The following is a 25,895-nucleotide window of genomic DNA, read 5'->3' as shown; positions in this document are numbered from 1 at the left end:
TTGATAAGTCTTCAAATACCTGGTTATAAAGGAGGATGCTGACCGACTTGGGGGTCGGCAACCTAAGGGCTATGGGCAGGATCTGGCCTACAGAATGATTGATCCAGCCCACAGACGTGGGGCTTAAGCTGTGTGGCCTCGCAGTGCCAAAGTGGATGGATAAACTGCTGGAGACTGAAAAATGGGTCTCAACACCTTTTTGCTTTTCCTCTGACCTGACCGGAGTCCCTCCATGTTGCAGCCTAAAAAGGTTGCCAGCCACCATGATAAACTAACGGGCTTAAATTTCAACAAGGAGAAACTTGGATTGGATGCTAGGCAGAACCTTGTATGAGCATGGTTAAGCATCGGAACAAATTAATTGGAGAGATGGTGGACTTTTCAGCCTTGCAAGTTTTTAAGAGCAGGTTAAAGCAAACACTTGGATGAAATGGTTTAAGAGAAGAATGTTACTGCCTTGAGCAGGAAATTGGGCTAGATGACTCTCAGCTGTTCCTTCTAGACTCTTTTGGTTTTTGGTTGGGGGAAAAGAAGTCTATAAGGCAGGAAAACATATTGGTGACTTTTGGAGATGGAAGAGAATGTTATTTATCTGTCTTGTTTCACCAATCTGCTCCAGGCTGTATCTATGCATTAAAATCTCACATTTCATTTCAAATATACAGAAATCCAAATTGTAACAGTGCCTATAACTATAACAACTACTCATTCTAATAGACTTGAATTTATTCTACTGAAAAAAGGTGAAATGGAAGCGGAGGGAAAAAGTGTTCAACCTCAGTAATATACCAGGATCACACTTGCACCGAGTTCTTATAGGTAACTAACCTGATTTGAAATCCCTGTTGGTTCTAATTACAGTAGCTTGTTATATATCCTAATTCACTAGCATTCCCATGGAGTTATTCATGTCAGTCTTTGCTTCTGAGCTATTATTGGTTACTGTAATATGCACACTTCTGGCAGTTGTAACATGCATCCTTTCTCCAGTTTTTAGTAAAATTTTAAAGGATAACAAATTTTAAATATTAAAACTTGCTATTTGGCCCAAAAGCAATGTTGGGTAGAAATTCAGGTAGAATATTAGAATGTTCCCCCTGGATTTGGCCCACAGACTGGTACAGGATAGTGGATACCAAGCAGTTCCCAAAGGGTCAGCACCAAATCTTTGAATACTTGATTTTTAGAGCTCCCCTCTCTTACCAATTCTCTAACAAGGAAAAGAAATCTAAACTGAAGCATTCAGCAAACCACCCTAGATTTTCAACCATGCTTGAACAAAATCCGATATGAACATTGATCTAACTTAATGAGGTTTCTACATATTTTAGTTGTGGGGGCTGGCATTTTAGTTATTGAAACACCTTTCAGCTATATAATTTGTATTTGAGTTCATTAAAATGGAGTGGGAATTGTTCTTCAAGGTTGTTTTTTTTTTTTTTTTGTGTGCGCGCCTGAGGACTAAAAATTCTCCGTTTTTCTGCCTAAGATTAAACCTGCTACAGCCTTTTCAGTAAGGGCCATAACTGTACTGGCAAAGGGAGTGTTCCTGCCCAACCCACAGACAAGAGAATTACTTGGACTAAATTTGGATGTGGTGGCCTCAGCGCTAAGAATATTGGCTGTAGCTTCTTATTGTGGAGTTCTGTGCTCAAGTGGGAATCCATTATGAGCATGCACCCAAACCTAAACCAAAAAAAAAAAAAAAAAAAAATTTAGTTTCAAAGAATTATGTTTCACCTTACTCCTACTTGCTGCTGCTGCATATTCCAAACTTCCAAAGATGCTTCCCAGGAACAACTTCTGTCTGAAGAAATCAGACTTGCTGGCTAGGATGTCCTTCCAAACTTGTTGTTAAGCAGTTTTGGGACTGTATAGTACAAAGCAGTCATTGGGGCTTTACACAAGGAAATAGGTCTCCCTTTCCTTCTGTGAAAGAATGCTTAAACCAGGGCTGTCCACCTGGTACCCCTTGGACCACATGTGCAAAGGGTAAACATGCAGCATCCAGGCTCCCACCCAGCCACTGCTGCCCCTATTATTCCAGCTGCAGGAGCCATCAGGATCTTGGAGCTCCTCTTCCATCCCCCCAGCTTCTGCTGCATACCCGTAACTCCAGGAGGCAGAACAGTGTGGCATGGTGCAGCAGCCCAGAGCACTCATGTGGCACCTGCAGGGAGCTGACTGAGGCAGGGTGCCAACCTGCGTAGGGGGAGTGCCTGCCTCTGTGGTGCAGCGGGTTGTGGGGAGTGTCTGCGCATTTATGTGCAGCACAGCAGGGGAGGTAGGGAGCGCCCATGCACAAATACATGCACAGGATGTTCTGCCAGTACTGCTCCAGTGGCGTACAGCCTCTGTTGGTCCGGACTTGGAGCACGTGGTCTTCAAATGTTTTGAAGTTGAACAGACCTGCCTTAACCTATCCTACCTCGGCATATGTTTCTGAGGAAGCTGCTGCTCTAGGTTCCAGCAGAGAGCACATGTTAGGGAGGGACTACTACTGTTTGAATGCAAGTTAAAATAAAACATTATCAGCAAGACTCTTTATAGTATTAGAAAATGAAAGGTTCAATAGTCCACATTCTCTGTATTGAAGCAGTTGTACTAGTTCCATGAAAAGGATGAAGATTCTTTGTATTGCAATGGCATACACATGATGCATCATGTCTTGCCAAAAATCCTGGAGAGTGTTAAGTAGAAGCACTGACAATAATTAATGTAGATTATCTTCCCCAAATCTGGTTTATATACGAAAGATATGACTGGGGAAAGTCGCTCAGGAGTTCTTTAGTCCCTGCTATGACGAGAAGCATTTCAATGCAGAGTTCTTTGTTTTTGTAAATTCTATATGGATGTTCACAAATATCTTTTATTCTTCCCTTCAGGTAAGACATACATGACTACCTTGTGATATGATATGATGGCTGCTGGACCACATATTAAAGAGTTTTGAGGGCTTTAAGTGAATGATAGGTACAGCCCTTATAAAACTTCAGTGTCCGAGTTGTTATCCGAGATAATCTTTTCATTCACTAGAGATGGAATAAGGTATTGTCTAATATTTGTTTGCCAAACATTAGCATACCTCTCCAAAGACCAGATTTCTGACTAGGCTCCTCAGTGACTTGGTTTCACGGCACAATTCTAGTTTTGCTTTTGCTGCAACTTCTGGTTGGAAGTAATAAATATGAAAAGTCTTGGTCTTGATCCAGTACTAGAATCTTTTTGTAAAATTGTTTAAGAAATGCATGATGTTGGTCCCAATTTGTGAAGGAACAGACGATAGTGATTACAGTCCTCTCCTCGCTAACCTTCAGGCCTTTGTTCTCGGAGCTAAATTTAGATGTGACTGGAACTTCTCAAACTCCTTACACACATGCATAGTCTCCATACAGTGGGACCTATTGAATATCCTGCCTTACTTTAACTTTTCAACCTGGAATTTCAGAGGAAGGACAAGTCACTTATTCTGAAATGGTGAATAAACACACTCCTGTAACCTAGAAGAAATTTGCATATGTCTATGGTGTAACAAAGGATGCTCATCAGAGAACTTGGGTGAAGCAAAAGATACTTGGAGTTTTTTCTCTAGGTATTGCTCATATCAATGTTTGACAGAACAAGAACATGTTCCTCCAGGAGGAAAAACCCTTGTATTTTATATCCAGATTGAGCTGCAAATGGTTTAAGTTGAATAGTGTCTACATATAGCTAGTATTTACAGCTTTGAAAGCTATCACACCAGAAAATTCTTATTGAGGATTAGTTTAAACCCATGCTCAGAGCAAAGATTTGATCTTCCTCCAGTTTCATGGAGTGAGAAGATGCCCCACAGTGAAGTCTCTGCCATAGAAAGCCATAGAATTAAGTCATAGGCAAGACCAGAATTTTCTTTCTCTCTTGTTGTATATATGAAAACTTCAGCCTGTAGTCATTAGGTAAACAACTAAGTGTAGTTGACTAAATTTTCTGTGAATTTATAAGGCCATTAGTTAGAGTTAACACTTGACTAAAAGTTTGTTCAGGAAAGTTAGCATCAGTCACTTTTTGTTCTGATTGAGCTTAACAAAAGAATAGCTTGCACTCTTCAAGTGATTAATATGTTTAAACTGAAATGTTTTGTACAGATTACCTTTGAAGAAATTAGATTGTACTTTAAACTGAGTTTTCTCAAATTTTATTATTATAGACATGGTCAGGTCAACAGCTTGGAAAACTTATGTGGGGCCATGGCAACATCATTGGGAATTCTCACGGTCATTATATTTTCTTCACTGGTTATTGCATACATCAGTTCTTTTGGTTTTATGAGGTGGGTATAAAAGGCAGTGAATATTTGTCAGTAGTTCTAGCTGGTAGATTGTTTGGCTAACTATTGTGGCTCGTCAACTCTCATGGCAGCACCTAGTGCTTTAAAAAAGATTTCTACTTTACCCAGAAAAACCTGGGAAATTGTAATTTAAGATTAGATTTTAAAAAATCAACAGGCTGAAATGCACACAAGTCCCCCAACAATTAAAACTGTATCCCTTAGTAATACTGTAATGTGTTTGGAAGGAAAAGAGGGATGGAAAAAATGTCTAATGATTTTTAAAATCAGTTACAACTAATTGGGGACTGCTGACACACATGCCCTCATCATATTTGCATGTGCATGATTACAGAGCAGAATTAAGGGGGTTTGGATTTTTTTTTTTTTAACCTGTAACCATAGCTTTCAAGTCTCTTCCAGCATGTTTTTTCTTTACTGAGGCATAAGCTTGTATTTCAAAATTGTTACCTACTTTTGAGGTTTTAGCACCCAATCTTACAAACACTTCTGTAGGTAGTCCAATTTTATTTATTTATTTATTTATTTATTTATTTATTTATTTTGGGCATGGGGTACTGCTTTCATGAAGCAAGTGTTCTCAGAACCTGGTTCTTATTTAGTAATGGTACTGTTAAATAGACGTGAATTCCCATTATTCATAAAAGAAATAATGACTATAGCAGAGAAAGCACAGGGAATATCTGTTAAGTGGATTCTTTTTCTTCACAAAAAAAAGGCTATTATAATTGAACCTGGACTATATTTAAAAAATAAAGTTAAGATAAATGATCTGTATATCTTTTTGGAAAACATGTGTCATGGCTGCTTTGGCAATAGCTGTTGTTTATAAGGTAAATGATGAGTCAAGGAGTTTTGCTCCCCTTGAAAATCTTTGTCACCTTTTTATACAATGTTGTGTTAGTGTGATAAGGTACTGTGGGTACTAGAGTAATGGCTGTTTTGAAAACTGCAATTGTACTGATATTCTGACTTAATTCAAAATACCCTAGTATGCCAGCCATCACCAAAGATATCCTATGTCTACAGAGGATACAGGAAACAATAACTTTTAAATTAGACCCATTTACAAATAATATATATTTAAGGGTTTCACTAGGTAGTGCAACAGAATCTTTAGAAATGCATCAAAATTGATTTGCATTGGGTAGCGATCAAATACAGTATCTGGATATGTGGGATGTGTATTTTAGGGGGTTGAAGAATTCTTAGAAAATGTACTGTAACCATGTTCATGTGAAGTAGGTTTCTTTTTCAGTTTGATATAGCTGTTGATCTGTTTTGGAGGTGTTGTACCCACATTGACATAAGGGGTCTGATGCATGTTTTGAAAAGGGTCTTAAAAGATTTAGTTGCATCTACTGAATGGTAAACTTGCTCTATTGACTGGTCATTCCCTAATTGAAGTCTATGAGATCTGCACTATTACAGTCAATAGATGTACACTCCAACACTCCTAATGAGTGAAGGAGACTGTGCCAGACATTGAGATTTGTTTGTTTTATAGCTGTACTAGCTGAAGTACCTGTTCTTGGCCTGGGTTGTTATTTTTGTAATTGCAGTGTTTGTACTTTGAAAATAAACTTAGCACAACATATTTAACATGGAGTGAAAAAAGGCAAGCTTCAGTATAATCATGACAATTGAACTAAATTCACTGCATCCAAAATGGAGTGATACCAGTTTATCTGAGAAGCAAAGTAATCCCAGTCAGTGGAAGCCACAAAAAGGGTCAAACGAAAAATAACCCACCTATAATTGTCCTTGGCTGGTGTTCAGTGATTTTTATTTTTTTTTGTATGTGTAAGTTTTAGAGTAGATGGGACCAGCCATTCTCAAGTTAAAAGCGAACGGACAGACGCTTCATTTTATAAAAATTAGAAGCTTAACTTGAAAGTAGCCGGGTTTTTTTTCCTTTGGAGTAGCATTGCCATTCTTAGTTTATCATTTTGTTTCTTCTTTCTTCCTGCATTCATGCATCTGGATCTCTGAGCAAGTCAGATCTAGAATTGGTAACTTTGCACAACCTCTGCTCTTGTTATGCCTTGCTTGTATGTCTGAATGATGGAGTTCATCTGTGTATGTTGTTGCTCTTGACTACAAAGCAAATTTCGCAGGATTGGCAGATTAGCTGTAATAAATCTTTCTTGACAGTGTCAGTCCATTACAAATATAGTGAGAAACTGTATTAAGAGTTCTAGGCAGAATAAGGCTCTTCTTGTTACCACGCATTTTTGTTACTGATTTCTTTCCTTCCCTGTATTTAACCTTTTTTTTCTAATTTTGCAAAACATATTTAACATAATTTTGTAAACTGGGAGTCAAGGACAAGGCATTTTTTGTTTTAAGATCTTTCAGTGGGGATTCAGACAGCTGGTCACTGATTTTAATCCAGAAGGCAGATGGGGTCTGAGCTTCTTAAAACCAGCAATTTTAAAGTAATGACCCACAAAATATCTTTAGTGTCTTGTCCATATTTGGTTTGCAATTTAATTTTAATGTTTTTGTCATTCCTAGGGTGATGCAATGAGCTGAGGAAAAACAGATATTGAGAGAGAAGTTTAAGGGAAAGTGTTGCCCTGTACTGAAAATGAGTAGGTTAGGTTGTCAGTTTGCTTGAACGGGGTTATAGGCAAAAATACAACAAAGTCTGGAATTTGGACCTAAAAAATTATCCCTCCGAAATGAATCGGAAATACTTAATGCTAGGCAAGTAGATATAATCCATTTAGGTAAACACAGCAGTAATTGTATAGGTCCTTTCTATGCATCAGCCTTTTATGGTAGAAATTACTTTTTCCACCTAAACTGAACTTGGGGCAGCGTCCTAGCATATCCTACAGTACATGCAAAGTAAAAAGGCTCAGTTTTTAGTTCAGCTAGTATTTGTTTGTTTAAACCCCCCAAAAACTTGATCACTCTTCGTAGGCAGATTTAAAACATTAACACACACAAAACTAGTTAAAACATTTAATCTAGTGTTGACAGGACTAGCAAATTGAACCAATGTTAACTTTAAGATATCGGGTCTGCACAAACTTGCATTGGAACGATGAAGCCTGTTTCAAGTCTCGTTCTATTGTTGGCTTGAGGTTGGTGTGTGGATACTGTTGTTTCTGAATAAAAGGGTCCTCATAAATATTTTTGAGGACACTTTTTTTTTTTTATCCATATTTAGGTCCATGCAAACATGGATGAAGAGGATGATGATGATAATGTTTGACTTTAAAATGGATTTCATTATTTCAGGGCAGGTGACAAAACCCCCAAATATAGTAGTTTAAAAATATAAATTTTATACTGTACAGTCAAGCCCTGAGGTATGAGCACTTGCCTAAAATAATAAACTTTTAATATTAAAAATCAGCACTAAGTCAAGCACACTAGCACAGGTGATTTTAGAAGGGCATTGTCAAACTAATTTTACTGTCTTCCTCGAGCATAATTTTTGAAGAACTTTCTTAAGGAGTTTAAGTATCACTTGCAGTAGATTAGTTCACTGATTTCTTGGCATTTTCTTATGATCAGCTGTGAAAAGGCTTAAAATATGGTAATTTTAAGTCATAATTGGATATCACCATTAATACCTTATTAACATGAATTGAAGGAAAGTATGCTTGTTTTAGCACTCTGAGCTACTGTTTCAGTCTGTACTGTTTCAGTGATAAGGAATCCTTAGGCCTAGGAATTTCTCTGCTCCCAGTGGCATCAGCAAAGCTCCAGCATTCCACTATAAATGTAGAGAATGTTGGGATTTTGCTCACAACTTTTAATCTCTAAACTAACTTGCAAATGCCACAATACAGACCAAAGTAGTGAAAGTATTAACAGGCAGTCAATACTTTCTGTGGGTCTTCAGTCATTTTGAGGGAGCCAGAAGTATTGGAGGGAGAGAGCTAAGATCTAGAATATGGGGCTCCTGAGAAATTATTAAAAACGAAACAAATCTCAGGGAAAAGTATATTGATCAAGGTTACTTTCTGGTGCTTTGTGTTGCTGCTAAACTTGATGTTCTGGTAAACTCACCCTTGGAAAAACTAGCAAGCGATGCTAAGATGCATTCAGCTCTGGAGCAGCCTTCACTTTGTCTTTTTATTTTGTGCACCTATTTTGAGTTATTCTTCATTTTTTATATATATATATATATATTTTTTTTTTTTAATAGCATCTTGGTTTGCTGAACCAATCCTAGAGGCACCAGAGTGTAAAGTTATGATTGCTTTGTGGGATTGGTGTGTACCTTCATTTCCCTGATTTGTCTTCATTTCCTAGCTTTCTGAACATGATTGTCACCGAGTTGAAACATTACAAAGGCATAAGACACCATTGGGTAACCTTAACTCTGCACTAACAAAGATTTTGGGCAGTTATTATAGAATGGAGGTAGTGCTTAGCTGTGTGCTTCCATCTTTTGGCCTCCAACTTACCTGGTGGCTGAGCAGCAGTTACATTGTACTTAAAAAAAAAAAAAAAAAAAAAAAAAAAAAAAAAAAAAAAAAAGCTTGGTAACTGTTCTGTAGAGACTGAATGAAACCTGTCCTATTAATCATTAGGTTATGATTCTATCTCTTTGTCTCGTATCCACACAGGAGCCAAGAAAAGAAAATATTTGTGCGAGTTTAGGACAACATTGAATCTTCTTCAGAAATTAATCAGGTCTCACTTTTTTTTAAGTGATACTATCATAGTTTTTCTAGCTTTGTAAACCTTGAGATACATGCATATAGCATAGCAAATGGTGAAGAAATGCAAGGGTCAGGACTTGCTAGCATATCAGTGAAATTTGGTATGAGTAGAGGATATTAAAGATAGGAGTAAGTAGTACAATGAAAAGCATTCCTTATAAGCAAATGACCCAGAAATCATTCTGTGGAAGCAGGTCTAAACCTATGCAACCAAATAAAAAAACATGCATCACCTTCTCAACTGGTCAAAGAAGAAAAACTGCAAAAGCAGAGACCCCATTTGGGTACGAATTGCAGATGGGGAAATTGGTTGTTAGTGTTCAAGGTAAATATTTGTTTTGATCAAAAACATGTTATGAATAATTTACAGAAGGGATGAATGTAGCGGCTTAAGAAAAACGGGACTGAACAGGGCGAACCAGGCAAAACCTGTGCCTTAGTTTGATTCAGTTATGTAGCACACTGCCCATAATAAATTAACAGGGCTTTGAGCTTTTATTAATATTGCCCATGTTCTAATTGTTGATGGAGGTTTCTCTTTTCTCCTCAGACGTCGTTTGATCTCCCAGCGGTCTTCTCTGGAGACTTTGGAGGATATTGAAGAGAATGCTCCGCTTCGGAGGTGATTTTTATTACTATTTGCATGTCTATACATCTGTCAAGACTATCTGTCACCCTTACTTGTACTGACTAGTACTTTGGACAAAAGTTGCTCCTCTTCATAGATAAGAGTATAGATAAGGTTCATCCTACAGGGCAATATGGGTAAAAAAAATTACCTGGGATAGATAATGAAGTAGTGGCAGTGTAAATTAGTCGACTTGGGGGGGGGAAGGAATTTTTAACAGCTGTGACTGTTAACACTAGGAATTGTGCTCTTAAATAATTATTTATTAGGTATACTTTTTAAAAGAGAGCCTTTTCTCATTCGCCTCTCTAATTGTTTGTTGTTTTTGAGGCTGATACTTCTAACAGTGCCTGTTCTTAGTACAGGTGAACATTTTAACTTATTTCATCATCCAGAACACTTTTTTTTTTCACCCCTTAATATCTGCTTCCATCCATATTTTACTGACAGCCCCATCACAGTGAGGATCCAGCAGGATACAGAATAGACGGTATCGTCCTGTGACTGATTACTCGGCAACAATAGGTGTAAAAATGAGAAGTTTACAAAGTAATAGAATCGGAGTGTTATGCTTCCAAACTGCTTTTCAGTGAGGCAAAAGCTTGACTTGTTTGTTTTTTGTTTTTTTTTTATTTTATGTTTTAAGCTGCTTTTAGCTTGGGGCCCAGGATTCATCTTGGTCAAATAAGTATCTGCCCTAGAATCTTACTAACCCGCACTTTGCTAATCTGCACAGAAATTGGCTGTCTCTCCCCACCCCCCAGCAAGAATTTTATAGCAGAGGCTGCAGCATGCTGGCCAATTACCAAGATGTCGTTATTTTACAAAGCATACTGCAGAATGTTATGAAGTGTTCTCAGAAGTGATTCAGAAAGAAATTTAATTGGCAAACAAAATACACAAAGTGCATTTGGAGAGGTAGGATTCTGTTGCTTGTTTACTTGCTAATTCACAAAACTGCTTTGGGCTGTATTATCATTCTAGTGGGATCCTTTCCATGATGGGTATTTTTCCACTAAAGAGAAACCTACAGTAGGTGCTAGCATAGGTATGGAACACCTGGAAATCTTCTGCTAGGGAGGAGTTAGAGATTCAAGGGTCATGGGACGTATATAGAGATAAGCTGTGTGTGGCTGTGCATGATCTGCAGGTGGGGAAGATACTGGCAAACATCCAACCCATACCCAAAGAAATGATCTAATAGGAATTCTGCGCATTACACAGGTGCTAGTTAATGACTGTATTACTCTGCAGTTGAAAGTTCAATTCGGGCCTTTGCTATGTGGCTACATATCCTGGAAAAACAACTATTGTGTCTGGGCCTGCATGCCTTAGCTGCCTTTTTCATGTATGATCTATGCGGGCCATATGGCAGAAAACAAGATAAAGCTATTAGAGAGAAATCTCCACCTTCCTACCTCAGCAGGTATGGAGTGCTCTTCCGTGAATAGAGGCAGTGCAACTCCACAGCAAAGGAAGGGAGGGATTTCTTCACTCTCATACAGGAGTTTCTTCTTCCTGCATGCTGTGAAGGCAGCCTGTACACAGGCCTGCCCATGCGGTGCTACAACCCTGGATTTTGGGAGTGGCATGAATTGGAAGTAAGGCTGGTGAATCTGCTGCCTTGACAGCAATGTGATAGCTATTTCTTCTCTTCTGCACTGGTACAGGCACTTATGGAGGTAGCTGCAGGCCTGGGACTGGAGAAGAGAATCGGTCAGCTGCTGCTTTGTCATCTGGGAAGGATTCCTTCCTCCCTTAGCTATTACATAGTGCACCAAGAGCAGCCAAACTGTCTCCAGAGGCTGATTCCTTTTCAAATGCATTTAGTAATTAAAAAATAAAATCCTTCCAAATATTCTGTGGTTTCTGTCCATAAAGATTCCAAATTTCTTTTTTTTAAAGATAAAATGCAAACAGCCCCCAAAATCCCAATTTTTTTAAAATCTAAAAACATAAAACTTTCCATTAAAATTGACTTTAAAACTGGCTTTCATAATTTTTTTTCCTCCAAACAACTTACTTTGCCTGTTTTTTCCATGTGCATTATAACATTGCAGAAATGATGACTGACCTTCAGTTAAAGGAAAATGAGCATCAATTACTCCTGTAACTGGGAAATGAGACTGCTACATCTTCAATGTTTTTAATTGTAGCTTTCTTTTGCTAATGGGAACAGTTTAAGCAGTTGAGAACATGACCATAAAAAACATGTGTATTGGATCTTGGAATTATTCAAGAATCCAGATAGAGTTCTATTTATTAGTCTTTTTGGAGAGCTCTGTTAGATACAACTCGGCAGATACCACAAAGTTATGTTAGAGTTCGAGGTCACTCTTCCCCGCCCTCTTCCTCTTAATTTAAACCTTTGTTTCCAGACTTACTGTCTTTGCTCCTGCTGACTCCTAAAATGGGGTAACTTGAATCATTTGTCTAGTCTTTCCTTCCTGTCTTTGTGTTGAGACACTTCAGCTGTCCAGCATGGAACTGACTAATTTTTTTTTTTTTTAACTGATGTATTTTTCAGATGTCGGACTCTGTCAGGTTCACCCAGACCAAAGAACTTTAAGAAGGTTCATTTCATCAAGAATATGAGGCAACATGATACTAGAAATGGCAGGTACTATGCAAGAAAAGGTTTTTCTTATTCATGGGGGTGGGGCTGGATGGCAAAGAAGGTACATGTATCATCAATACAAAGCTAAGTCAGACTTCAGAGTTGTTGTGTAACAGAGGCAGTAACTCATTAAGATTAAAATAATAAAGATGGCTAAATGCAAGCAAATGGACTGTGTGGTGCATGCTACCTCCTTTGTCCAAAGTATTAATCGACTGGATTTCTAATTAGTTTTTCAAGCTCCATCTCCATTACAAAAAGGAAGTTCTCTATTATATAGTCCTTTTTAGAAATCGGTTTTCACAGCCATTTTCAATTAATGTGGTTTTGCCAAAAGTGTGAACCAGACATAATTTGGTTAAAGTAGATTTGTCAAATCATTTGAGACTAGGGCTAGAGAACCGAGTACACCTGAGCTGTCCTAGATGCACGTAAGCAGACTGCAAACAGACCCTGGCATAAGTTAGAGCAGACGTCCGAATGCTGTAGCATCTGTCAGTGGCCAGGCTTTGGAGGAAGGAAACATAAATCAGACTTCTGAAGGCAGATCTATGGACTTAAGGGCTGAGGTTCTGGCCCCAGGTCACTGAGAGGGGAAAGGGAAAGCATTTTAAGGAAAGGAAGAAAGAGAATTGGTAAGGTTTGGGTAGGGCAGTGGGAAGTTATGACTTTTTGCGAGAGAAGGAAAATAGGTGGAATTAGGAGTCTGGGAACATAACAAGGGGAAGTGATCAACATGATGCAATTCAAGAGTAGCAACATACATAAATGCATATGAGACAATTAGACAGGAGACTTTTTTTCACTGAGAGAAAATGAAGAAGTGTAAGAGGAGAAAAAGATGGCCTGCATTGAAAGAACAGAACAGACATGGGGTGGAGGGAATCTTATGAATATGTTGCCTCTATAATGCAAGTTCTGCACTTGCTTTTACCAGTATTCAGAGCAAGGTTGTTGCCATCTGCTTGGGAAGTGTTTTACTGAGGTAGGAGTGGGACTGAGGGCATATAGATGACCAGAAGGAAGTGTTCTTTGCACAGCATATTTGGGCAGAGTGGTTCAAAGAGACACTAAGGGAGTGTTCAATAGTAGGCATCACTGCTCTTTGATGGAGATGCAGCACCCTCACCACATGAGCAAACAGCTCAGGCCAGCTGCCAGCATGAGTCTGAACCCTTCCCCAACCCTGACTAGCCATATACACTTGAAGTCTGCAGAGGCTCCCTCATAGACTTAACAGAGTGCTGTATCTACAGTGAGCAATTCACTCCGACAGGGAGGCCAAAATTTTAGACTAAACTTTAACTTGTCATTGTATACATGGAAGATACTTGCAGTCCAGCATGCTGTCGTTACAAGTCCAAATGACATGAATTGCTTTAATTTGTTACATATATGCAAGTATATATAATACACATGTTGTAATGTACACATGCACATTTGGGCACAAAACGTACCTATGCAAAAGAGGGCCCATTAGGACTTTAAGAATGCAGCAGTCTATGGTAGGGTTGGCATTCTAGGGTCTGTAGGCTGGAACAAATCCATGAAGAAATTGGATCCAGCCTCTGTGGCACATGGTGGCTGGAGGATCAATGGCGGCAAGAACACCTCCACCACCCTGCCCTATGCATTACTCTAGGCATGCCGCTGGTGTCCTGCAGCGTCCACTTTGTCACGTGTCCCAGGCCTGCCTGCTCTCTTGCTCTTTTACTACAGCCTCCATCTATCTGTGTAGCTGAATTTGTAGGTCCCTATTATTGGTTGTGATAGGAAAAATCAGCAGCACTTGGTAGTGGGGTAAGCAGAGTCTACTATAAGTGTGGGCATGATCGGAGGAGAGCAGCCCTTTGCACAGAACAGGGAGGGCTAGGGCAGTGCAGAGGGGATTGGTAGCCCATGGCAGCAGCCAAGTCGCAAACTGTTCTTAGAGGTTGTTGATTCCTAATCTACAACACCAGTCTCTCTCATTCCAGTAGTTGTTCAGTGTACTTATTGTATCCATATAACATTTTCTTGGTTTATATACCAGTAATTCCACATCTGATAAGAAAACAGACTATTTTCTTATTAGCAAAACAAGTGAGTAAGCTTCTATTCCCCTCCTCTCTTTTCCCCCCCCCACTAATTCCTTATCTTTACTGGCAGATACAGTTTTCCAGAAAATTTTAAAGTACACATGTGTGCACACATGTGCACCACTTTGAAAAACTGCATCCTGTGGAGAAAGTTGCAGAAAAAAAAATGTAGACTCAACACTTTGGGCTTCTCAAGTGACTTACTTAAGCCCACTATTAAGCACCTAAATAAGTGACCTGATTTTCCAAAAATGCTGAGCACCTATTTTCATGGAAATTCAATGGGTGTATTAGATGCAAAGCTCCTTTTTTTTTTTTTTTTTTAAATCACTTCTATGTGGCTTAGATACTGCTATGTCCATCCCCACTGCATAGTATCTGTATATCTCATAGTCTTGAATGTATTCATCAGCGAGGTACAGAAGTACTATTATTCCAGTTCACAGAAAATTTAAGTTCCAGAGTCTCAAAGGTAAATAGCAGTTAAGCATCCAATAACTTTTTTTTTTTATTGAGGGTTTGTGTCCGAGTGACTTGTACAAGGTCACCCAGGAAGTCTTTGTCAGAGAAGAGAGTTTAATCCACGTCTTTATTATGGTTCGTTAGACTCTAGTCCAGTACTCAGTTGTTGAAGCAACCTTCCTTTTTACACTAATATACCTATTTTGTGTAAATTAGTGCATTTATATAACAAATTAGAGCACAACTTTTGAAAGTTTCATTGACTTTAATTATTTTTGGATGGTTAATTCGGCAGTTGATTTTGTTTTTAAAGTTTTTTAACTAGGTGGTTTGGGTTTCTTGTAGTTCTTCCCCCCCCCCCCCAAGTAATCAGACGTGGCTTTCCATTCGAGTACACATTCTATAAACCTTTTTAATTAAATGGATGATTGCCTAGTCTCTGCATATTCTTAGTGCTCTCAACTCATTGCATTTAGGGGCCTCCCATTCTTTCACCAGTAGTGTGGTAGTTCCCCTTCTTGCATAGATAGGCATGCATCTTACCTTAATAAGGATTTACTGCCTTCAGTAGGAGGCTGGATAGCACCTTGGCCTTTGTTTCAACTCCAAACACAAATGAATCGGTTGTAGAGTTACTGCTTTAAAACATTAGCTTAATGCAGGGGTGGGAAAAAACCTTACAAACTTCCTGTCAAAAGCTTTGTGCATTAGTTACAAAATTTCTAAAAACTGGTTTAACATGCATCCTATTAAAGGATTAAACCCAGAATGTCTAGTCACAAATTGTTGTGGACTGTCAGAGCACTCCTTAAGAGGATGATTTCTCTGTTGTGGTTAGTACAATTTTCCTGTGGGGGGGGAAAAAAAAATTGGAGACTGATTGTATTAGTAGATGGTTCATGTTGCTGTCTGCACAGCAGGTTCCTGTTATTGATGCTTTATATAAGCTGTGGCATGGGGGATTTAATACCTGCTGTATCCAGCAGAAAATCTATCAATACTGGCATCACTGTTGTTCTTGGATTCTCTTGTCAATGCAACTAGCAAACGATGGAGTGGTGAAGAGCAGGATACAGACATTGATAGAACCATTCCTACCCATGTGGAAATAAAGTTAAAATCTCTCCAACCCCTCTTCCCCCATACACCTCACTCCTCCAGACTTTTTTTTTCTTTTCTCCTTAAGTATGTTCTGGGAGAAAACGAGGCAAAACAAAATATACGCTGTATTTGTCATTATTTTATGAGTAAATTATCTGCATAATTAGAAATCTATGAATACTATGATGGGTGGGGGAAGGTTTTTTTGTAATAACTTTTTTATTGGACCATACAGTTATGCTGTTGGGCGGGTAAATGATAACCTAAAATAACCCATGACTCCTCATACCTGAACCATCAGGGCCATAAGAAGACCCTACTACAACAAAGACCATCCTTCCTTATTATAACTTCTGTAAGAATGGAAACCACAAAAATCTCCAACTTAAGGGGGAGAGACCCCAAATCACAGCCTACAAGAAATGGATAGACATCGTGTACGTTGGGCAACAAAACCACAATGGTCAATCTTGACTGGGTCTGGTATGAAGAGGTTGAGGATTTTCAGAGTTTAAGGGTATGTTGCATGGTCTAGCTTTATAGAAGGCCTTGGAATTCTTTCATTACAACATACTGAATTCTCTTGGCAAGGATTTCAGGGAGAGAGAGAATGAGAACAAGACTGTTCTCCCAGAACAATGGAAGTACTCCTACTGAACCCCTGTAATGCACCAACTTCATGAATCTCTAGTGAACAATCTGGTGAAAGAGGGAAAGCACCCAATGTCCCTTTTTTCATTCTCACTTGGAGAACTTTTTGGAACACAGGGTTCCATTCTGTATATGGAAATGGAGGTGATGCTTGGAGCTTGAGACTGGATGGGAAAAATTAAGGGATTTTTTTTTTTCCAAGTTGCATTCATGGTTCTTGGCACAGTGCCTGCTTGCTTCCTTTTTTTTGATCCTCGATATATGATAAGCTTTTTTTCTTGTTTAAACTCCCATTATGAAATTGCTATCTCTACACATGGACATATAAAGACACCAGTTTGTTTTGGTTTTTTTTTTTTTCTTTTAATGTTATGAGGCTTTTGTCAGAAGGGCATTGATGGGGGAAAAAAGCTGTATTTCCAGAAGCAGCTAGAGGGAATGGGGAAGTATGTCTGGTGGGTACTGTGGTTTTTAGAATTCAAAGATGTTTTCTGATGTCAGCCTGAAAAACTGTGCCAAGCTTCATACATCAGCAGTCGAGGCTTTCAGTGAGTGAGAGAACTTTTTCTGAGTACTAAAACAATGTAGCAATAAGCAGTGGTGAGCAGAAAATGAATCTTCTGCCAGCTTTTTTTATTGGTTTTTTTTTTGTTTGTTTGTTTTGTTTCACCATCTTTCTCAATTGTGAAAAATGACTCCACCCTGCTTCATAACTGACTACAATGCCACTTAAGCATCTTGTGGCTTATGACATACAGTAGGTAAGAGCTATTACAGCTGCCAGGCAAGGAATGAGAGAATCCACTTAGGCTGAGTGAGATCTTTCAGTTATGGGTAGTTGATTATTAGAAAGATATTGTGCTTGCTGCTGCTTGTTGTTGCAGCTTCACATTTTTAAATTTATTTTTTTTTTTAAAGGAAAAAACATATTTCTTCCACAATGTAATGCTCTAGGAGACTGATTCACCAGGATGCTCATCTATTATGAAGCAACTTACTTTGCAACAGCAATGGGCTTCAGAACACAGGAACATAGATGCTGTTGGTTACTGAGGAAGCTTTCGAATAGCACAACTTTGGAGGCTTCAGTGTAACTTTTTAAATTTAAAATGGCTTATGTAACAGCACTATTGGTCTATCTGGTACTTTAGAGCTACTGAAGAATAAATGGACCTTGTATATGGCTTATCAGTCCAGTGGTTTGATTGTTATCAGCGTGAAAATTGGGGATGAAATCCTGGCTATGTTTAAATTAATGGCAAACAGCATCAGAGAACAGTGGTTTTAGAGGGCAGAGGAACAAGTCAATGTGCCACTTGGCAAGTAGGTATTAGGAGCATTCAACCCACAGGGAGCTAAGAGGGGTAGTTAACCAAGTTAGTCTGAGGTTAGGTAGAAAGCAGAGTAGACTTGCACCTCCATAGGTGAATTCAGGGATGCATATAGTTAGTCCATGAAGTGCAACTCTGCCCTGTGTTCTGCCAGTAGGGAATTAAGACCAGCATTATTTCCTATGTAAATCTGTTATGCCAATTAACACCAAAGACTTGGAACTCCCTTGCCAAATCTTAATGTGGCTGGAGTAGTACAGTCCACTTACCACCCAAAGGTAGAAAAGAGAGCTTCCTTTTATCCATATGTATCTGAATGTACTGAAGCAAGGAAGAGTCCAGTATTAGTGAGGAAAGAGGAGTCATTGTCCACATACATTCAGCTTTTCATGAGAGAATTGCTGCTCTCTCAGGAGAAACCATGAGTATACATATGTTCAAGATTTTTCTCCCAAAGCAAAAATGGCCACTCAAGGAGAAGAATAACCAGGACCAATCAGGGTTAAGTAATAAATAACTCTGTTTCTCCAGTATCCCAAGGTGCTTTGGTCCAACCTTCATTAACTTCAGTACAGTTATCACATGGGGATTATCATCAGAGAAAATAAGTCTTTGTCAGACTTCTTTAATGAAATTAGAAGTTTGATTGATTTTTAAAGGTGCTGATGGGATTGTAATATGTCAATTTCTTCTGTAAGGCATTTAATTTGGTATTACATGCCATCTTGATTAATAAATTAGAACAACATCAACATGCCACACATTAAGTGGCTTTTAAAACTGGCAGGTATGTTTTATATTGGTTCAGTTATTGATTATCTGTAAGAATACAAAATCATTAGTCAAAGTTTGTAAATGACCCAAAGTTTGAGTGTGAAGTAAACAATGAAGAGGACAGGTTGGTGATAGTAACCTCCAGTGCTTGTTAAACTGGATTTGAACAAGCCATATACATTTCAGTTTAAACTAATTTAAAATTGTGCATCTAGGAACAAAGAATACAGACCATACTTGATGACTGGGTCTCTATCTTGGGAAGCAGTGACTGAAATTGGCACAGGGTCATGGTGGCTAATCTGCTGGACATAAGTTCCTAGCATGACACTTTTGCCAAAGGATTAATACAAGGCTTGTATTTACAAACGGGGGAATATTGAGTAGGGGCATAGAAGTTATCGAAGAACATAAGAATTGCTATTTACTTGGTCAGACCATAGGTCCATCTTGCCTAGTATCCGGTCTCACAGTAGCAGAGAGTGGTAGCTGAAAGGGAGTGAACTGGGTAGGTATGACCAGGTTGTTGTTTTTCTTTCCCCCACTGTTCCCTTCTCACTTGTAGCCTCCAGCATGTAAGAAGTTCTGATTCAGAGGCTGTAACCCTAACTTCCATTCTCAATAGTTACTTATGTCCCTTTTCTCCAATAATTTGTCCAATCCCTTTTTTTGAATCTGGCTAAACTGTCAGTTTCCACATCTGGTGGCAATGAGTTCCACACTCTAATTTACATGCTGTCTGACAAAAAATCCTTGCATTAGTTTTCACTTACTTCCTGCCAGTTTCATCTTGTGGCCTCTAGCTCTCTTATTGTGAGAGGAGAGTAAATAATGAATCCCTATTTACTTTCTCTTTGCTATTTAGCATTTTGTCAACCTTTATAGTGTTCTCTGTCAAGCATTGCTTTTCTAAACTGAATAGGCCTTTCCTTTTTAGTTTCTCCTCATGTGGAAGCCCTTCTATACCACTAATCATTCCTTATTGCTCTTCTCTGTTCCTTCTTTAATTCTTTTTAAATTGCTTTTTGTGGTGTAGGGACCAGAACTGTGCACCATATTCAAGGTGTGGATGCATCATGGATTTATAAAAGGGCATAATGATACTTTTTGTTTTCTTTACAATTCCCTTTTAATAATCTCTAACATTTAGTTTGTCCTTTTGCGGCTGAGCACTGTGCTGTTTGTACAAACAGTCTACAGTGATTTCCAGATCGCATTCCTGTGTGGTAACAGCTAATGTAGAGCCCATCATAGTCTAGGTATAGTTTGGGTTATCACGGGTGTATCACTGCATTTATCTACACTGAATTTCATCTGCCATGAAATATGGTCTATGAATATGGGACTGTCATGCTGAGTTGAGTTCTGATGTCTAAAATTCTGATGTCCTTTCCTGATTTAATCAATGATCCTATCTTGACCAGGTGGTCTTGATAACTTCATGAGGTCCCTTCCACCTCTACTTTCCTATGATCCTAATTTAAAGATGTTAAAAAAAATGGGAGACTGCTCAAGAGCCATAAGAATGATTGGATTAGCAGACAAAAAATAAGTCTTTTTTTAAATAGATTTGAATACAGAAATGAGACTAAACAGACTTAATTTCTTGAACTTACTAAAGAAAAGTTTACAGGTTCTACAGGAACTGAAACTTTAATCACAGTTCCGTGGAACCTGCATGAGGAAAGCCATCCCCAACTAGATCATACCAGCCAAAACTGAACACAGCACTTCAGATATGGCCTCGCCAGTGCTGAATAGAGGGGAATACTCACTTCTTCTGACCTATGGGCAACACATCTACCAATGCAGCCCAGGATGCCATTAGCCTTCTTGGCAACAAGAGCACGCTTCTGGCTCATTCAGCTTATTGTCCACGTAACCCCCAGGTCCTTTTCTGCAGATTTGCTGGCCAACCAGCCAGTCCCCAGCCTGTATTGGTGCATGGTATTGTTCCATCCTAAGTGCAGGACTCTGCACTTGTCCTTGTTGAACTTCATGAGATTTCTTTTTTGGCCCAATCCTCCACTTTGTCTAGGTCGCTCTGAATCCTAGCCCTATCCTTCAGTGTATCCACTACTCTCCCTGCTGACCCCCCCCCCAGCTTGGTGTCATCTGCAAGTTGAGTTATGTTCTGGATCATAGGTTTGCAGGAAAGTAGGGCTGGAAGGGATCTCATAGATTCATCTAATCTAGCCCCCTGCTTAAAGCAGGATCATCCCAGCCAAGTGTCCATCTAATGTTCTCTTAAGCTTCTGAGGATGGATATTCCACAGTTTCTCTAGGTAGTCTGTTCCAGTGCTTAAAGGATAAATTTAAGTTGAAGATTAGAGGTAACTTTCTCACTATGAACTTGGACTATTGCACCTAGTCCTGTTGCCTACAGCTACAGAGAAAAGCCCCTCTCTGTTAATCACCCTTCAAGTATTTGAAGACTTATCAAATCCCCCCTCAGTTTTCTCTTCTTCAGACTGAAAAAAACCTTAGTAACCTTAGTTCTTTCAGCCTTTCATCATCAGTCATGCCTTCCTGGTTCCTAACCATTTTTGTTGTTCTTTGTGGGACCCTTTCCAAACTGTCCACATCTTTCTTGAAGTGTGGAGCCCAAAGCTGGAGGCATTGCCAGTGCTGACTAGAGCAGAAGAATCACTTCCTTTGATTTGCAAGTGACACACCTGCTAATACAGCCCTGTATGCTGTTGGCTATTTTTGTTGTGGGGGAACATATTGTTGGCTTGTGTTCAGCTTCTGGTCTATTGTAACCCTCAGGTCCTTCTCTGCGGTACTTCAGCCTACTTGGTCATTCCCTAGCCTGTATTTGTATGTGCATTTATTCAGTCCCAAGTGCAGGAGTCTAGTCTGTATTTCCACAGCTTGTTAATGAATGTTATGGGGAAACAGCATCAAAACCTTTCTAAAGTCCAGATATAACATCCAGTGCTCTCCCCCCAGCCACACAGCCTGTCAACTTTATCATAGGAGGAAACCAGGTTGATCATCATCAGTCATGACTTGCTCTTGGTGAATTCATGCTAGCTGTTCTCAGAGTACAACAAGGTGGTCTGGTTCTTCACACTAGATTCCTTGAGGACCTGCTCCATGATCTTTCCAGGTATCAAGGTCAAACCAACAGTTCTGTAATTCCCTGGATTGTCCTTCCCTTTCTTAAAGATGGACACTATTTGCCCTTTTTCAATCATCTGAGAACTTGCCTCCACAAGGATAGCCAGTGTGTCTGAAATTACCTCAACTGATTCCTTCAGTACCCAAGGGTGCATTCCATCCAGCCGTGCCAACTTGAATGCATCCAGCTTCTTTGAGTAATCCCGAACTTGTTCTTTTACTACTCCTACGTTGTTTGTCTCCTTCCCTATCCTTGTTGCCAACTGCATTTATCATCTGGTAGCTGCTCCTACATGTGAAGACCAGAAGCAAAGAAGACAACTACTTCAACTTTCTCTGCATCATCTGTGACTAGTTTGCCTCTGGTCTTCTACTTTAGTTTTGACATACTTATAAAAGAATCCTTTTTTTTTTTTTTTTTTTATTGCCTCTTATGTTCCTTGCTGGATGCATCTCAAGTTGTCTTGGCCTTCCTAATTTTCTCTTTTCATAGCTGTGCCAAGCTCTTATTCTCATCCTTAGTATTGTGACCCACGTTTCCACTTTTTATAGGATTCCTTTTTCAGTTTTCTCTTTTGAAGAGATTGCTTTGCTTTCTAGCCAGGATTTTTCTACAGTCCAGTGTTCTTATTCTAGTGCTCTCCTTCCTTCCTCACCTTTAGGATCTTGAACTCTTATTTTGTGGTTACTGTCACTCAAGCTACCTTCACATTCTCAGCCAATTCCTCCCTGTTTGTGAGCAGTAAATCGAGAACAGTTTCCTCCTAGTTGGCCTGTCTACCATCCACATTGAACAATTATCCCAAACACTCCAAGAATTTGCTGGATTATTTGTGCACTGCTGGTTCTCTCCCAGCAGATGTCCTGATAGTTTTTGTGTGGGTCTTTAATTAAGTCCCGTGATTTGGAAGCTTGCATCAGTTTGTTGGTTTGATTTAAAGAAATCAATTGCCCACCTCCTGGTTTGGTGGCCTGTAGGAAATGCCCACATGACGTCCCTCAAACTGCTCTCCCTTCTGACTTTTTTTTTTACCTAGAGGTTTTCAATAGGCCTACCTTACACTTTATACTGCACTGCCAGAAAACATGTACTTTGCTTTTTTATACATAGGGCAACACTTCCTCCTTTTTTTTCCCTCTGTTCATCCTTCCTGAGCAAGTTTTACCCACCCATGACCTTATTCCAGTCATGTGAACTATTCTAGCACATCCCACTGGCATCATAATTTTTGGTTTGTACTAGGACCTCTAATTCTTCCTGTTTGTTTCCTTTTAAATGTTTGTATACTAATGCAAGAATTAATCTTACTGATTTTTCCTAGACTTCCCCCTGAGAACATTGCTAAGGTTTCTGTTATTACTTCCCCTTACTAACCTCTTATCCAGGTCCCCAGGCTCTTTACTTACCTCTGCATTTTTGTCTCCATCCCCCTAGTGAACCTAGTTTTAAAGCCCTCCTTGCCGCATTTGCAAGCCTGTATGCAAAGATGCTCTTCCATCTCTGTCAGGTGGACCTCCTCTCTTCCCAGTAGTCCATCTTCTAGACTGGATATTAATATTTTATTTGAAATCTTTTTGTCTCCTGCTTCTGATAAGTGGATCAGAATCCTTTTAAAAATTTAACTATGTGCCAATTTTGAAGATCATGTTAAAAAAGGTAACATATCAGCTTACTATTTCTATAACAGTAAAAATTCCTGGTGTTATGGTAGAAAACTGACCTTTTGTAAAATTACTCCTATTTCCCCTCCATCAGTCTGTTTTAAACTGAGTTAAAATTGCATATATTATTATTCAAATTGTGAATAAGCTAGATCAGTGATTCTCAATCGCTGCACCGCAGTGTGCCATGAAATCCTTTTAAGGATTCATGCAGTATTAGCAAGGTCAGGTATACATGGTTCACAAGTTAACACAGCTTTGAAATAGGAATCCATGATGTCAAAAGTATTGTGATCTGTTGTGGTCTTTGAGTTGTTTGCAACTGAAGAATTGCTCTATTTTTCCATAGTTAAAAAAACAAGTGAAAGCTAAGAGCTGGTATTTTTTCCAAAGGGTGTCATAACTCTAAAGTTTGAGAATAACTGGGCTGACCTAACCAATACAAAGCATGGGTGCATCTCTACTACTGTACAAGGGATATTATTACATTTATATAGAGCCTGGGAATTGAGCAGTGTTAAGTGTCTGTTTTGATTATCTATATAATGTGAAACACTGCAGTTCAACTTTTGTGTAAACCTTTCAGTTGTACAAGGAAAAAAATCAACTTCCAAAAGAAGAGGAAGATTGTTGTCAATAATAGAAGATTATTTGCTGAATGTCTCATTAGTGTTTAATAATTATGATAAACAAGTAATCCCATTGCATTATGTTTACTTTAATATTTGTTATTTATTTATTTTTAGAATAGTCCTTATCAGTGGCAGAAGATCCTTCTGTAGCATATTCTCAGTGCTGCCATATCGAGACTGTTCACAAGTTGGGTATGTATATTTATGACCGTTCTGCAGAATCTTTTAGGGTCTACATATTTGTACTGAGCACAGATCATAATGTGGTATGGGGTAATTTTTAAATATCTACCTCAAAAGAAAAAAGACTGATTGCATTTAACATTTGCTATGTGAGTTATTATGATAAAACTCTATTTCTAAATTACAGAATTTCTTGGTTTGCCCTGATTTAGTACAATTGGAAAAAGTGTATCAGTTTACTGATACAGTTCATATTGTACTTGTTCGTGATATTTCACTCGCCTTTAAACAATGTAAGTATCCTAGACAGGATAGGTTGCCTACAAATCACTTTGAATCAAATTTATCGTATGTCTCATATCATGGGCAAAGCTACAATAGTGTCATGACCGTCTCAGAAAACAAGGCCCAGCTCCTATTTTGCAAACAGGGTGCAAATGGTAGCAGTTTGCAGGCCAGTTCATGTCATCGTTCCCCCCATTTTTTGGGGGGGTGGGAGGGAGGGTTAAGCCTTGGCATGGTGAGAGAAAGCAGTAAAAAAAGGAACCCTTTAGGACCAATGATTAATGAACAGGCCAGTTTCCAGCCAGTTTTGCTAGGGAAGGTCTGCTTGAAAAAAGACTGATTAAGAGACCCAGGGGAATAGCTGGAGGACACTGCAATACCAGAACCACTTCCACTGCCTCTGCTTGCACCTGTGAGGTTTCTGTTCAGGCAGGACCACTCACCATTGAGGCTTCCATCCAGGTCCAGGTTTGGTGCTGTGGGGACTGCAGCTTGCAGGTTCCTTCCATTTGATGGCCAGGTCAGGGAGTGCCTGCAGTGTGAGCAATGCCTCCTGGTGGTGTCTCGGGGAACAGGCAAGAGAACTACAGGAGGAGGCAGCAAGGCTATAAATCATCCTCTGCCATGAGGCGTTCATCAATTCAGTGCTGAAGGAGACCTCTGGGCCTGAGGAGGAAGAAATGCCAGATGCAGCCCTAGAGAATAGGCTTGTGTTCAGCTTCTGGTTTGCTGTAACCCTTGGGTCCTTCTCTGCAGTACTTCAGCCTACTCAGCTGAAGAAGAATAGAGGACATGAACACCCAAGAGGGTGAAAGCTGGAGGTTTGTGACTTATGGCAGCAAGCAGAGATCTTCACCTCCACCTGCAAGGTTCATCTGGAAAACAGATATGCAGCCATAACAGCAGAGAGGGAGGAGCACGTTCCATTGGTGGAGGAAGACAGGACAGGGCCCCCCAAGGTGGAAAAGTTTGAGATGACTACCACCAAGAAGCAGCAATGGGTGGTGGTGGTTGGAGACTCCCTTCTGCAGGGAACAGAGGGACCCATCTGCTGACCTGACCACTGCTTGCCTGGAGCCCAGATCTGAGATGTCCCAGAGGGACTACAGAGGCTCATCTTGCCCTCTGACTACTACCTCATGCTGCTCATCCATGTGGGCACCAATGATACTGCCAGAGAGACCCTGAGCATATCAAAAACTGCAGGGCTCTGGGTGCAGAGGTGAGGGGGTTTGGGGCTCAGGTTATATTCTTGTTTATCCTTTCAGTCAAGGAGAAGGGCCCAGGCAGAAGCAGGTACATCCTGCCCATCAATACCTGGCTGCACAGTTGGCATCACCAGCAGGGCTTTGT

At 39.5% G+C, this 25,895-nt stretch overlaps 1 protein-coding gene across 1 annotated transcript in view; it reads left to right on the top strand.

Annotated features, from left to right (window-relative positions):
* CABLES1 (Cdk5 and Abl enzyme substrate 1) overlaps positions 1-25,895 on the top strand; it is a 92,396-nt gene that overhangs the window by 27,856 nt on the left and 38,645 nt on the right. The window contains exons 2-4 of the mRNA XM_059724181.1: positions 9,566-9,637; positions 12,171-12,263; positions 24,189-24,266. Coding sequence (XP_059580164.1) covers positions 9,566-9,637; positions 12,171-12,263; positions 24,189-24,266 — 243 coding nt within the window. The remainder of the gene's footprint in view (positions 1-9,565; positions 9,638-12,170; positions 12,264-24,188; positions 24,267-25,895) is intronic.

The sequence above is a fragment of the Alligator mississippiensis genome, chromosome 3 (genome assembly GCF_030867095.1).
Source record: "Alligator mississippiensis isolate rAllMis1 chromosome 3, rAllMis1, whole genome shotgun sequence".
In the NCBI taxonomy this organism is placed as follows: domain Eukaryota; kingdom Metazoa; phylum Chordata; order Crocodylia; family Alligatoridae; genus Alligator; species Alligator mississippiensis.
Note: the sequence above shows the minus strand (reverse complement) of the source record. Positions and strands in the feature narration are given on the sequence as shown.